The sequence below is a fragment of the Gigantopelta aegis genome, chromosome 5 (genome assembly GCF_016097555.1).
Source record: "Gigantopelta aegis isolate Gae_Host chromosome 5, Gae_host_genome, whole genome shotgun sequence".
Taxonomy (NCBI): Eukaryota; Metazoa; Mollusca; class Gastropoda; order Neomphalida; family Peltospiridae; genus Gigantopelta; species Gigantopelta aegis.
Genome location: NC_054703.1, coordinates 30,653,431 through 30,668,698, shown reverse-complemented (window position 1 = coordinate 30,668,698; position 15,268 = coordinate 30,653,431). Strand labels below are relative to the sequence as shown.

Genomic DNA, 15,268 nt, shown 5'->3' with positions numbered 1-15,268 from the left:
CCTGAAAAATAACAATACTTGGTCAAGGCCATGAGAGGATAATTTGGAATAGATTTGGTTGAAATCTGCTTGTACGTGGACCATGCATGAGAAGTCAAAAACAACTCAGTTAATCAAAGGCCAGATCGGCCACCTTGGATTTTGAAACTGCCCCAAAAATAACAACTCTTGGTAAGTGCCATGAGAGGATCACTTGGACCGAATTTGATTGAAACCTGGCTGGTGGAACTTAAGAACTAAAACGTCTCAGTTAATCAGAGGCCTGGGAGGCCATATCGGATTTTGAATCAGCCACAAAAATAGCAACACTTAGTAAGTCATGAGAGAATCATTTGGACTAAGTTTGATTGAAACCTGCCTGGTGGACCTTGAGAAGAAGCAAAAAAATGTATCTGTCAATCAGAAGCCAGGGCAGCTATCTTGATTTTAAATCTGCCTGAAAAATAACAAACTTGGTCAGGGCCATGAGAGGATCATTAGGAATACATATGGTTGAAATTTTATTGGCCAGAAAAATAACAACACTTGGTCAGGTCTATAAGAGGATCATTTGGTCCAAGTTTGGTTGAATCCTGCTTGGTGGAACAGGAGAAAAAAGAAAACAAGAAGAAACAAACAAATGACTTTACACCACAGTGTGGATCTCCAGATAGTGGAGGAATATAACCTAAAACAAGGAGAAGAAGAAGAATATAGGACCAGGAGCTTTTTTGCATATTAGTTTAGTCAAGACTATTCCACATACATGGAATATGTCTATCATACAGGTTAACTAATTTTGTAGCCTAAGAATCTGACACCTATGTTTTTGTTTTAACTGTTCATGTTCTTCATTTTAAAACTATTGGTTTTTTTTTAAAGAATTATACAAGATGCAAGATGGTTGCCACTGATGATGGCGCAAGCTTGAAGGTAGATCGTCGCAAGCTTGCGGGAAGCTCGTCGCAAGCATGCGGGAAGCTCGTCGCAAGCTTGCAGAAACTCGTCGCAAGCTTGCAGGAAGCTTGTTGCAAGGTTGCAGGAAGCTCGTCGCAAGTGTGTAGGTAACTTGTCGCAAGCTTGTGAGAAGTTTGCTACAAGAGTGAGGGAAGCTCGTCGCAAGCTTGCGGGAAAATCCGTAGCAAACGTGCGTGTAGCTCATCGCAAGGTTGTAAAAAGGTTCCAAATACTAGCTTAAACTGAACAAGCTTGCGGGAAGCACGCCGCAAGCTTGCGGGAAGCACGTCGCAAGCTTGTGGGAAGCTCGTCGCAAGCAAGCGGGAAGCTCGTCGCAAGCTTGCGGGATGTTCGTAGCAAGCGTGCGGGTAGCTCATTGCAAGCTTGCAGGAAGCTTGTCGCAAGGTTGTAAAAAGGCTAGTCGCAAGCATGCAGGTAGCTTATCGCAAGCTTGCGAGAAGTTTGTCACAGGCGTGCGGGAAGCTCGTCGCAAGCTTGCGGGATGTTCGTAGCAAGCGTGCGGGTAGCTCATTGCAAGCTTGCAGGAAGCTTGTAGCAAGGTTGTAAAAAGGTTCCAAATACTAGCTTAAACTGAACAAGCTTGCGGGAAGCTCGTCGCAAGCGTGCGGGAAGCTCGTCGCAAGCGTGCGGCAAGCTCGTCGCAAGCGTGCGAGAAGCTTGCGAGATGCTAGTTGCAAGCATGCAAGAAAGTGGTGGGAAGCTTGCGGCAAGCATACAACAAGCTGGTCGCATGGTTGTAAACAGGTTCCAAATACTAGCTCAAAACGCGGTAGTTACTACCGTGTAAAATATGCTTGTACAACCTTGTCGCAAGTTAGATACCAGCTAGTTACCAGCTAGTTATTAAGCTTGCAATTTTTGTTTGGGTCTCTCCCCCTCCCCCCCCCCCCCCCTCCCCTCTCTCTCTCTCTCTCTCTCTCTCTCTCTCTCTCTCTCTCTCTCTCTCTCTCTCTCTCTCTCTCTCTCTCTCTCTCTCTCTCTCTCTCTCTCTCACTCTCGCTAATTTCATTTATTTTATTTTTGTGTGTCACAGACAATAAACAACTGCTAACTGGCAAGATATGACTATGTTAACAAGCAAATAAGCAAAATAAAGAGATAAATGAACTAAATACTTGAATTATTTACGTGTTTTACTTCCAGAAGCACTTCCCTATCAACTACGAGATCAGGATTGTGGAATGGTTTAATGCACACTATCACACCCTGCAAATAAAAATCAAGTTTGTTTTGTTTAATGACACCACTAGAGCACACTGATCATCAGACATTTGGTAATTCTGAAATATATTCTTGGAAGGCAAGAGTTTATATGCACCATCACACAGACAAGATAGCATCTACCGCGGCATTTGATATACCAGTCGTGGTGCATTGGCTGGAGAAATAGCCATTGCACCCACTAACGGGGCTCGATCACAGATCAATTTCTGTACACCAGAAGTGTTTTTGGTCATCCTGGTGTTTTTTGTATCACAAAATGCAGTTTTCATAATTTTAAAAATGCACGTGCGTCTGATAATTAAGTGTTATGGAGTCGAGGTCTAGTCTATTTTAAAGTGTGTATCACCGTATCAACGTCGCAGACTCTTGTTTAACTCTGTTGCAACTTTATCCAAATGTGTTACAGGTTTGTAGATTAACTCAACTTTGTGTCCATGTGCACGGGTTGAAACTAGGGTCTGTGTCTTTAACACAGTGCATTTTAATCTGATTAAAATTAGCTCTACTGGTCTACCAGTAGATCTAACAGCAGTGCGTGGACTCCCATATCCAGGTGACATTTCATCTATAGTTAACAATTTAAATATCGACCAATTAACGCACTCAACATATTCGGGAGCATACATATTGTAAAAATATCGGGCGAGACTATTTATGCAACAGGCGAACTTGTTGGTCTATTTCAACATTAAATAACAGGGGGGAAATGTGCAGTAATAAACTCTGGATTGTATACTAGTATAAACAGGTTTTATGGCTATACCATCACGGATTTCTTTTTCGTCTTGAAACGAAGTTTATATAAAATTTTATATTGAAATTACTTTCCGATATACTTCGTAATTCACCCGAATCATTTCGTATACCGTTGGACATGAGCTCCAACGGGGGGCTGTTAGATCCACGTGTAATAGTAATTAACCAGTGAAGCTAATTTTAATTAGATTGAAAATATTTATGATAACTAATGTTGTGTACTTACGTTGTAGGATCCTACTTTTGTGAACACCTGTTTGTTTCCCAGAAAATCCATGTGCCCTAACATCGTATCCACCGACAACGAACTTACTGTGGAAGATCTCTTAAAATAAATAAGTAAATAAATAAATACATAATAAATGTCTCTTTAATTATTAAAGGCATACAGTTACGGATTTAAGGACCTTATTTCTCTAAAAATGGATAATAACTAAAAATTACATTAATTGTTGGAAACCAAATCTAGCTATTGCATCACCTTAACTGAACCATGGAGTGAAATCCATGTCAACCCTCTCAGCAATTTTAGTTTTTGAATTATGGACCATTGCCATAATTCAATATTTTTTTTTACAAAATGTCATTAATAAATGGAGTATGGTGGTTATGAAGATGGTTGAATAAAGTACATTTAGGGACAAATCAAATTATTTTTGTTCAGGTAATACTTTGTTAGACCATTAAATAGGTCAGTGGTCTGTGACAATATGCCTTTAAATATACTAATGGAATGAATGAATGAATGGTTAACGACACACCAGCACAAAATTATACTAATAGAAAAAAGTAATTGTACAGCATCGTGTCCTGGAGAGAGAGAGAGAGAGAGAGAGAGAGAGAGAGAGAGAGAGAGAGAGAGAGAGAGAGAGAGAGAGAGAGAGAGGGGGGGGGGGGAGGGAGGGGGGGAGAGGGGAGCAGAGACAAATACAGAGAGAGCAGAGGGGCATCAAATCAAATCTTCGAAAAAAAAAGAAGATATAAAATAACAACAAAAGAACAAAAGGTTATGACCAAACCAGAAGAATCAGTCTGCTTTGTTTAACGACACAACTTAATTAATCATGGGATAATGGATGTCAATTGTGACGTGCAGTCTTTAGGGGAAATCCGCTACCTTGTTTTCCCTATTATCAGCAAGGAATATTTTATATACACTTTCCCACAAACAGAACAGCACGTCTCTCGGCATTTGATATACAAGACGTGAGGTAATTGTTGGGAAGGGAAATAAGGGAATCATAGTTAAAGTTTCTTTTGTTTAACGACACCAGTAGAGATCATTGATTTATTGATCATCACTTAAAGGGTGTCGAACCTATGGTAACGTTTAACATACAGTCTTAGAGAGGAAACCTGGTACATTTTTTAAAATTAGTAGCAAGGGCTATATTATATGCACCATCCCACAGACAAAATAGCACACACCATTTTACATACCAGACATGGTGCACACGCTTGAACGAGAAATAGTCAAATGGGCCCACCGACGGGGATCTATCCTAGATCGACCGCGTATCAGGCGAGCGCTCTACCACTGGGCCACGTCCCACCACGAACAAGAACTAGTAAAATGGGCCCACCGACGGGGATCTATCCTAGATCGACCGCGTATCAGGCGAGCGCTCTACCACTGGGCCACATCCCGCCACGAACAAGAACTAGTAAAATGGGCTCACCGACGTGGACAGATCCCAGACTGACTGCGCAGCAGGCGAGCGCTCTACCACTGAGCCACGTCCCGCCACGAACAAGAACTAGTAAAATGGGCCCACCGACGTGGACAGATCCCCGACTGACTGCGCAGCAGGCGAGCGCTCTACCACTGAGCCACGTCCCGCCACGAACAAGAACTAGTAAAATGGGCCCACCGACGTGGACAGATCCCAGACTGACTGTGCAGCAGGCGAGCACTCTACCACTGGGCCACGTCCCGCCACGAACAAGAACTAGTAAAATGGGCCCACCGACGTGGACAGATCCCAGACTGAATGTGCAGCAGGCGAGCGCTCTACCACTGGGCCACGTCCCGCTACGAACAATAACTAGTAAAATGGGCCCACCGACGTGGACAGATCCCAGACTGACTGCGCAGTAGGCGAGTGCTCTACCACTGAGCCACGTCCCGCCACGAACAAGAACTAGTAAAATGGGCCCACCGACGTGGACAGATCCCAGACTGACTGCGCAGCAGGCGAGTGCTCTACCACTGGGCCACATCCCGCCACGAACAAGAACTAGTAAAATGGGCCCACCGACGTGGACAGATCCCAGACTGACTGCGCAGCAGACGAGCGCTCTACCACTGGGTCACGTCCCGCCACGAACAAGAACTATTAAAATGGGCCCACCGACGTGGACACATCCCAGACTGACTGTGCAGCAGGCGAGCGCTCTACCACTGGGCCACGTCCCGCCACGAACAAGAACTAGTAAAATGGGCCCACCGACGTGGACAGATCCCAGACTGACTGCGCAGCAGGCGAGCGCTCTACCACTGGGCCACATCCCGCCACGAACAAGAACTAGTAAAATGGGCCCACCGACGTGGACAGATCCCAGACTGACTGCGCAGCAGGCGAGCGCTCTACCACTGGGCCACGTCCCGCCACGAACAAGAACTAGTAAAATGGGCCCACCGACGTGGACAGATCGCAGACTGACTGCGCAGCAGGCGAGCGCTCTACTACTGGGCCACGTCCCGCCACGAACAAGAACTAGTAATATGGGCCCACCGACGTGGACAGATCCCAGAATGACTGCGCAGCAGGCGAGTGCTCTACCACTGGGCCACATCCCGCCACGAACAACAACTAGTAAAATGGGCCCACCGACGTGGACAGATCCCAGACTGACTGCGCAGCAGGCGAGCGCTCTACCACTGAGCCACGTCCCGCCACGAACAAGAACTAGTAAAATGGGCCCACCGACGTGGACAGATCCCAGACTGACTGCGCAGCAGGCGAGCGCTCTACCACTGGGCCACGTCCCGCCACGAACAAGAACTAGTAAAATGGGCCCACCGACGTGGACAGATCCCAGACTGACTGCACAGCAGGCGAGCGCTCTACCACTGAGCCACGTCCCGCCACGAACAACAACTAGTAAAATGGGCCCACCGACGTGGACAGATCCCAGACTGACTGCGCAGCAGGCGAGCGCTCTACCACTGAGCCACGTCCCGCCACGAACAAGAACTAGTAAAATGGGCCCACCGACGTGGACAGATCCCAGACTGACTGCGCAGCAGGCGAGCACTCTACCACTGGGCCACGTCCCGCCACGAACAAGAACTAGTAAAATGGGCCCACCAACGTGGACAGATCCCAGACTGACTGCGCAGCAGCCGAGCGCTCTACCACTGAGCCACGTCCCGCCACGAACAACAACTAGTAAAATGGGCCCACCGACGTGGACAGATCCCAGACTGACTGCGCAGCAGGCGAGCGCTCTACCACTGAGCCACGTCCCGCCACGAACAAGAACTAGTAAAATGGGCCCACCGACGTGGACAGATCCCAGACTGACTGCGCAGCAGGCGAGCGCTCTACCACTGAGCCACGTCCCGCCACGAACAAGAACTAGTAAAATGGGCCCACCGACGTGGACAGATCCCAGACTGACTGTGCAGCAGGCGAGCACTCTACCACTGGGCCACGTCCCGCCACGAACAAGAACTAGTAAAATGGGCCCACCGACGTGGACAGATCCCAGACTGAATGTGCAGCAGGCGAGCGCTCTACCACTGGGCCACATCCCGCCACGAACAAGAACTAGTAAAATGGGCCCACCGACGTGGACAGATCCCAGACTGACTGCGCAGCAGACGAGCGCTCTACCACTGGGTCACGTCCCGCCACGAACAAGAACTATTAAAATGGGCCCACCGACGTGGACACATCCCAGACTGACTGTGCAGCAGGCGAGCGCTCTACCACTGGGCCACGTCCCGCCACGAACAAGAACTAGTAAAATGGGCCCACCGACGTGGACAGATCCCAGACTGACTGCGCAGCAGGCGAGCGCTCTACCACTGGGCCACATCCCGCCACGAACAAGAACTAGTAAAATGGGCCCACCGACGTGGACAGATCCCAGACTGACTGCGCAGCAGGCGAGCGCTCTACCACTGGGCCACGTCCCGCCACGAACAAGAACTAGTAAAATGGGCCCACCGACGTGGACAGATCGCAGACTGACTGCGCAGCAGGCGAGCGCTCTACTACTGGGCCACGTCCCGCCACGAACAAGAACTAGTAATATGGGCCCACCGACGTGGATAGATCCCAGAATGACTGCGCAGCAGGCGAGTGCTCTACCACTGGGCCACATCCCGCCACGAACAACAACTAGTAAAATGGGCCCACCGACGTGGACAGATCCCAGACTGACTGCGCAGCAGGCGAGTGCTCTACCACTGGGCCACATCCCGCCACGAACAAGAACTAGTAAAATGGGCCCACCGACGTGGACAGATCCCAGAATGACTGCGCAGCAGGCGAGCGCTCTACCACTGAGCCACGTCCCGCCACGAACAAGAACTAGTAAAATGGGCCCACCGACGTGGACAGATCCCAGACTGACTGCGCAGCAGGCGAGCGCTCTACCACTGAGCCACGTCCCGCCACGAACAAGAACTAGTAAAATGGGCCCACCGACGTGGACAGATCCCAGACTGACTGCGCAGCAGGCGAGCGCTCTACCACTGAGCCACGTCCCGCCACGAACAAGAACTAGTAAAATGGGCCCACCGACGTGGACAGATCCCAGACTGACTGCGCAGCAGGCGAGCGCTCTACCACTGGGCCACGTCCCGCCACGAACAAGAACTAGTAAAATGGGCCCACCGACGTGGACAGATCCCAGACTGACTGCACAGCAGGCGAGCGCTCTACCACTGAGCCACGTCCCGCCACGAACAACAACTAGTAAAATGGGCCCACCGACGTGGACAGATCCCAGACTGACTGCGCAGCAGGCGAGCGCTCTACCACTGAGCCACGTCCCGCCACGAACAAGAACTAGTAAAATGGGCCCACCGACGTGGACAGATCCCAGACTGACTGCGCAGCAGGCGAGTACTCTACCACTGGGCCACGTCCCGCCACGAACAAGAACTAGTAAAATGGGCCCACCGACGTGGACAGATCCCAGACTGACTGCGCAGCAGGCGAGCGCTCTACCACTGAGCCACGTCCCGCCACGAACAAGAACTAGTAAAATGGGCCCACCGACGTGGACAGATCCCAGACTGACTGCGCAGCAGGCGAGTACTCTACCACTGGGCCACGTCCCGCCACGAACAAGAACTAGTAAAATGGGCCCACCGACGTGGACAGATCCCAGACTGACTGCGCAGCAGGCGAGCGCTCTACCACTGAGCCACGTCCCACCACGAACAAGAACTAGTAAAATGGGCCCACCGACGTGGACAGATCCCAGACTGACTGCGCAGCAGGCGAGCGCTCTACCACTGAGCTACGTCCCGCCACGAACAAGAACTAGTAAAATGGGCCCACCGACGTGGACAGATCCCAGACTGACTGCAGCAGGCGAGCACTCTACCACTGAGCCACGTCCTGGCTCCTAGTTCAAACAGGGAACCGACGAATCGGAGAACGCAATATGTAGTTAAGGCATGATGCTATCAATCTGAACGACCAAACCATATTCCAATATCAAAGTCGTATCTCTGCACTAGGTGAAGTGGAAAAGGCGTTAAACAATGGCTTACTCTATGGAACGGCTTCTTCCTGTTTTCCCCGAACAAGATGTCCCACCAGTCCACCAGCCACGTCATCTGAGCAAGCTCCGCGGTCAGCCTCAAATCTCTGAGCAAACATAACAAACATTCTGAGAGTACTGCTAAAGCAATATATTATGTCCCCTGCCGGGCCCCAAAACAAACATTCTGATGAAAGTACTGCACGCCCACATATTTTGGTTAAATATCTACCTCGAATCAGTGGCATGGTTTCAGAGAGCACTGACTTCACTCCACATGGAATAGCTATCTGTGGAAGTGAGGTATGGTAATTATTGTATCATTTGCACGCCGCAACAAATTCTGTAATTTATCTGGTGACTTATCCATACCAGCATTCCGACGCCATATAATCGTAAATAAAATGTGTTCTGTGCGTTGTTAAATAAAACATTTCCTTCCATATCAAAATCTAAAATACTCAAATTAAAATTTAATTTAAATTCTTTTATTTAGGCAGAATCTTCATTTGTGACCCTTTGTATCATAACATCGATATCACAGCCTGAAAGGGAACAGGTCACGAAATGAGATTCAATCTTTCATTGCAGCTGTTGCCAGTGAAACTATCACCTGGTCTCAAACCAGGAGTGGCGCCTCTGAAATCATGCAACTAATTCGCTGCTGCTTTTTCACCAAATACCCTTTCTGAATACAAAATGTGGAATGTCGATGTTAACAGCTCAGGTACCATACATCTTGCAATAGATGTGTTTAGGTAACAATATACAGTTAGCTCCCTTGTGTACCCTGTCGCGAATAAAGTTTACTTGTTTTTGCACATATCCATGTTTGAAGGCTAATTATGTGTTATATGAAGTACAATCTTAAGCTTAGTGATAGCCAAGAAGTTATTTAATAATAATAATAATAATAATAATAATAATAATAATGTTTTTTTCCTAGAGTGCAAACTGTTTGGCTGTTCTGAGTCTCGGTATTCATGACAAAGTTTCTATAAATAAATGCGTCATATCTGCCAACTTCCGCTTGAATGTGGTTCGTCTGGGTGTCAAAAATGAACCCAAAATAATGCAGTTTGTTGACACATTTTGGAATGTAACACAACAATTTAACTAAAAGTATTTAAAACGAGTCCTCTTTATAATTTTGACTCTATTAGTAATTCCATTGAGACTAAAAATACATGTATCTTTATTTTTAAAAATAGGTGGTCATTTAGGATACCAGGGCCAGTTGTTGCCTGTGGTTTACAAATGATTGCGTGCTGTATAATTTACTCAGACTCCGAACCGGACAACGGGAGTTTAGCTGTTTAGCTGAATATTTGGAAGTGTTTTGATGTTCGTGATTGTTGTTATCGTTGCTTTTGGTGTTGATGGTAATGTTGAAAACACAACCACAGTGGAGCTGAAAACATACTGTGTACCATGCTGGATACCTCGAGAGTGTGGGACATCTCGCGTGTGTGCGACATCACAGATGTTGACACATATGACGCAGTTATTGCTGGTACCGAGTATGATGCATTTTCATTCGATAGTGGTATTGAATTCGAATTCGAAGGAACTTTGCTAAGTACCTGGTGCTGTTCATGGTTTTCGTGTTAGCAGACGATGTTTGTGTAGACGTCTGACGTATTTATTACATATTTTTTAATTATTTTAATTTATGATATATATTTCATTATTTATTAAAATATATACAGGATAATAAATGAGTTAGCAGTTATTATCAAATGTATGTCCCGAGTGAAACAATTTTCAGTTGTCACGAGTTTTAACGAGCGACAAATGAAAATTATTTCATTCGGGACATAAATTTGATAATAACTGGTACCGAGTTTGTTATTCTGTTTATTAACTGACCTATTTTTTTATTTTTTTAAAATCTAAAAGCCTTTATTTTGAAAAACCATATAGAAAGCATATAAACCACTTTACGCACTGTTCTGAGTATTGTTATAACTTTGTAGGCCTAATTTAATCACGTTCATAGATAATTTTCAAAAACAAAAGTTCTCTTTATTCTGGTACAAAATCTATAATGAACTGCATTAAAATTGACATTTTGTTATAAAAAAAAAAACCCAGACAGTTGGTAAACACAAACTCTTTAAACTACATGATGTCATTGTGTATGTTTGCCAAATCGTGATGAAATCATATTTAGTACCGTCATTGTAAGAGTCAAATCGTCCAATAGCACGGCCCCCCTTGCTCCCCCCCCCCCCCCCGAAGAAATCCGGAAAGCATTATAGAAACTCAAAGAAAATTATCTTCTTGACTGTTTAAGGAGTTTTAGACTAGTAACTACTCAGTTGCCACCCCCAAAGAAAAAAACCTAGCTACGGCCCTGAATTGTATTGTTCGTTAGACCAATGTATAATCATTTCTCAGTCAGAAATTATGAATTTTATTTCCCCCGTTACGAGTACCTGCAGGAGTAATAAATAATTGTATGTACATGTAAACAAGGAAGGAAATGGTTTCTTTAACGATGCACTCAACACATTTTATTTACAGTTATATGGTTAAGTACCACACAGATATTGAGGAAGAAAACCCGCTGTCGCCACTTCATGGGCTACTCTTTTCTATTAGCATCAAGGGATTTTTAATATGCACCATCCCATAGACAGGTAGCACATACCACGTGCGAGTTTGACGTCATTTCCATTCAAAAATACACCGCGCCACATATTCTTACGTCATTTGAGAGAGAGAGAGAGAGAGAGAGAGAGAGAGAGAGAGAGAGAGAGAGAGAGAGAGAGAGTCGGCATAGTGGTCTTACACCTACCCACTGAGTCATAAAAATCACTCTTGGTGGGACCCTAGTTTCAGCCCGTTAAAATTGACATTACGGTTAGTTAATCTACAAAATTTGGATACAATTTTAACAGAAAGAAGCTAAAGTCTGTTATGTTTAAACGGGGAAATACCGTCTAAAAGAACAAGAGCGTGTCTCGGTCGACATATACTCTTACAGAGAAAACCCACTACAGTTATCCATTAGTAGTAAGGGATCTTGTGTTTTCACCACCCCACAGGCAGGATAACACATACCACAGCCTTAGATATACCAGTCGTGATGCACTGGCTGAAACTGACGGGGATCGATCCGAGACCGACAGCGCATCAAGCGGGCGCTTTACCACTGGACTGCGTCCCGCCCTTCAAACGAAAAAAAAAAAAAAACCAGCAAAAAAAACAACAAACAACAACAACAAAAAAACGCGTGGTGTTCAAATTCTAATTCAGCCTTACAACAATTTGTGTCTTACCGATTTTGATTGGTGTAAAGATTGTACAGGAAGGGATTTACATTCATCCAGCACACACGGTCTTTCCACCTGTGAGACAAATCGTGAAGAACGTAATAAATATACAAAACTAAAGAAGAAACCTTTAAATTTACAGAGAAATCTTTAATAACATGATATTAAAAATAACCTAGTACTGTTATTGCTGCTGCTACTGCTACTGCTACTACTACTACTACTACTACTACTACTACTACTACTACTACTACTACTACTACTACTACTACTACTACTACTACTACTACTGCTGCTGCTGTTGCTACCGCTACTACTACTACTACTGCTGCTCCTACTACTACTGCTACTACCGCTGCTGTTGCTACTGCTATTACTACTACTACTACTACTACTACTACTACTACTACTACTACTACTGCTGTTTCTACTGCTATTACTACTACTAGTACTACTGCTGCTGCTAGTACTAGTGTTGCTGCTGTTGCTACTGCTAATACTACTGCTGCTGTTGCTACTGCTATTATTACTACTGCTGCTACTACTACTACTGCTGTTGTCACTACTACTGCTGCTGCTACTACTAATAATACTACTGCTACTGTTACTACTACTACTATTACTACTATATACTACTACAACTGTTACTGCTACTACTACTACTAACACTTCTACTACTACTGTCACTACTAATACTACTGTATATACTATTGATATTGTTACAACTGTTACTGCTACTACTACTATACTACTACTACTAACACTTCTACTACTACTATACTACTGCTACTACTATATATACTATTGCTACTGTTACTACAACTGTTACTGCTACTACTACTATACTACTACTAAGAACACTTCTACTACTACTATAATACTACTATATATACCACTGCTACTGTTACTACAACTGTTACTGCTACTACTACTTCTACTACTAATCCTACTGCTACTACTACTATAACTACTGCTAGTACTAGTGCTGCAGCTATTGTTACAACTACTGCTGCTGCTGTTGCTATTGCTACTACTACTGCTGCTGCTGTTGCTACTGCTAGTACTACTGCTGCTGCTGCTGCTAGTGCTGCTGCTGTTGCTACTGATAATACTACTGCTGCTGCTGTTGCGACTGCTAGTACTACTGCTGCTGCTGTTGCTACTGCTAGTACTACTGCTGCTGCTGTTGCTACTGCTGCTGCTGTTGCTGGTACTACTACTACTGCTGCTGTTGTTGCTACTACTACTACTACTACTACTACTGCTGCTGTTGCTACTGCTATTACTACTACTAGTACTACTGCTGCTGCTAGTACTAGTGTTGCTGCTGTTGCTACTGCTACTACTACTGCTGCTGCTGTTGCTACTGCTGCTGCTGTTGCTACTGCTGCTGCTGTTGCTACTGCTGCTGCTGTTGCTACTACTACTGCTGCTGTTGCTACTGCTGCTGCTGCTGTTGCTACTGCTGCTGCTGCTGCTGTTGCTACTGCTAGTACTGCTGCTGCTGCTGTTGCTACTGCTAGTACTGCTGCTGTTGCTACTGCTACTACTACTACTACTACTACTACTGCTGCTGCTACTACTAATAATACTACTGCTGATGTTGCTACTACTACTACTACTACTGCTACTACTACTGTCACTAATACTACTACTAGTACTGCTGCTACTACTACTACTACTGCTACAACTACTAATACTGCTAGTACAGCTACTACTACTATTGCTACTACTGCTACTATACTACTACTATTACTACTATATATACTACTGCTACTGTTACTACTACTACTAGTACTAGTATATACTACTACAACTGTTATTGCTACTACTACTACTAACACTTCTACTACTACTGTCACTACTAATACTACTGTATATACTATTGATATTGTTACAACTGTTACTGCTACTACTACTATACTACTACTACTAACACTTCTACTACTACTATAATACTGCTACTACTATATATACTATTGCTACTGTTACTACAACTGTTACTGCTACTACTACTATACTACTACTAAGAACACTTCTACTACTACTATACTACTACTATATATACCACTGCTACTGTTACTACAACTGTTACTGCTACTACTACTTCTACTACTAATCCTACTGCTACTACTACTATAACTACTGCTAGTACTAGTGCTGCAGCTATTGTTACAACTACTGCTGCTGCTGTTGCTATTGCTACTACTACTGCTGCTGCTGTTGCGACTGCTAGTACTACTGCTGCTGCTGTTGCTACTGCTAGTACTACTGCTGCTGCTGTTGCTACTGCTGCTGCTGTTGCTGGTACTACTACTACTGCTGCTGTTGTTGCTACTACTACTACTACTACTGCTGCTGTTGCTACTGCTATTACTACTACTAGTACTACTGCTGCTGCTAGTACTACTGCTGCTGCTAGTACTAGTGTTGCTGCTGTTGCTACTGCTACTACTACTGCTGCTGCTATTGCTACTGCTACTACTACTGCTGCTGCTGTTGCTACTGCTGCTGCTGTTGCTACTGCTGCTGCTGTTGCTACTACTACTGCTGCTGTTGCTACTGCTGCTGCTGCTGTTGCTACTGCTAGTACTGCTGCTGCTGCTGTTGCTACTGCTAGTACTGCTGCTGTTGCTACTGCTACTACTACTACTGCTGCTGCTGTTGCTACTGCTAGTACTACTGCTGCTGTTGCTACTGCTACTACTGCTGCTGCTGCTGTTACTACTGCTGCTGATGTTGCTACTGCTAGTACTACTGCTGCTGCTGTTGTTACTGCTAGTACTACTGCTGCTGCTGTTGATAGTACTACTACTACTACTGCTGCTGCCGTTGCTACTACTACTCCTACTACTACTACTACTACTACTACTACTACTGCTGCTGTTGCTACTGCTATTACTACTGCTAGTACTACTGCTGCTAGTGCTGCTGCTGTTGCTACTGCTAATACTACTGCTGCTGCTGTTGCTACTGCTAGTACTACTGCTGCTGCTGTTGCTACTGCTAGTACTACTGCTGCTGCTGTTGCTGGTACTACTATTACTGCTGCTGTTGTTGCTACTACTACCACTACTACTGCTGCTGTTACTACTGCTATTACTACTACTAGTACTACTGCTGCTGCTAGTACTAGTGTTGCTGCTGTTGCTACTGCTACTACTACTGCTGCTGCTGTTGCTACTGATACTACTACTGCTGCTGCTGTTGCTACTGCTGCTGCTGTTGCTACTGCTACTACTGCTGCTGCTGTTGCTACTGCTAGTACTGCTGCTGCTGCTGTTGCTACTGCTAGTACTGCTGCTGTTGCTACTGCTAGTACTGCTACT

The 15,268-nt window shown here is 45.3% G+C and overlaps 1 protein-coding gene across 1 annotated transcript in view; it reads right to left on the bottom strand.

Annotated features, from left to right (window-relative positions):
- Positions 1-15,268, bottom strand: part of LOC121373605 (atrial natriuretic peptide receptor 1-like) — a 68,786-nt gene that overhangs the window by 35,159 nt on the left and 18,359 nt on the right. Inside the window, exons 9-12 of the mRNA XM_041500299.1 lie at positions 11,946-12,014; positions 8,672-8,768; positions 3,164-3,262; positions 2,086-2,163 (exon numbers count right to left, since the gene is read on the bottom strand). Coding sequence (XP_041356233.1) covers positions 2,086-2,163; positions 3,164-3,262; positions 8,672-8,768; positions 11,946-12,014 — 343 coding nt within the window. The remainder of the gene's footprint in view (positions 1-2,085; positions 2,164-3,163; positions 3,263-8,671; positions 8,769-11,945; positions 12,015-15,268) is intronic.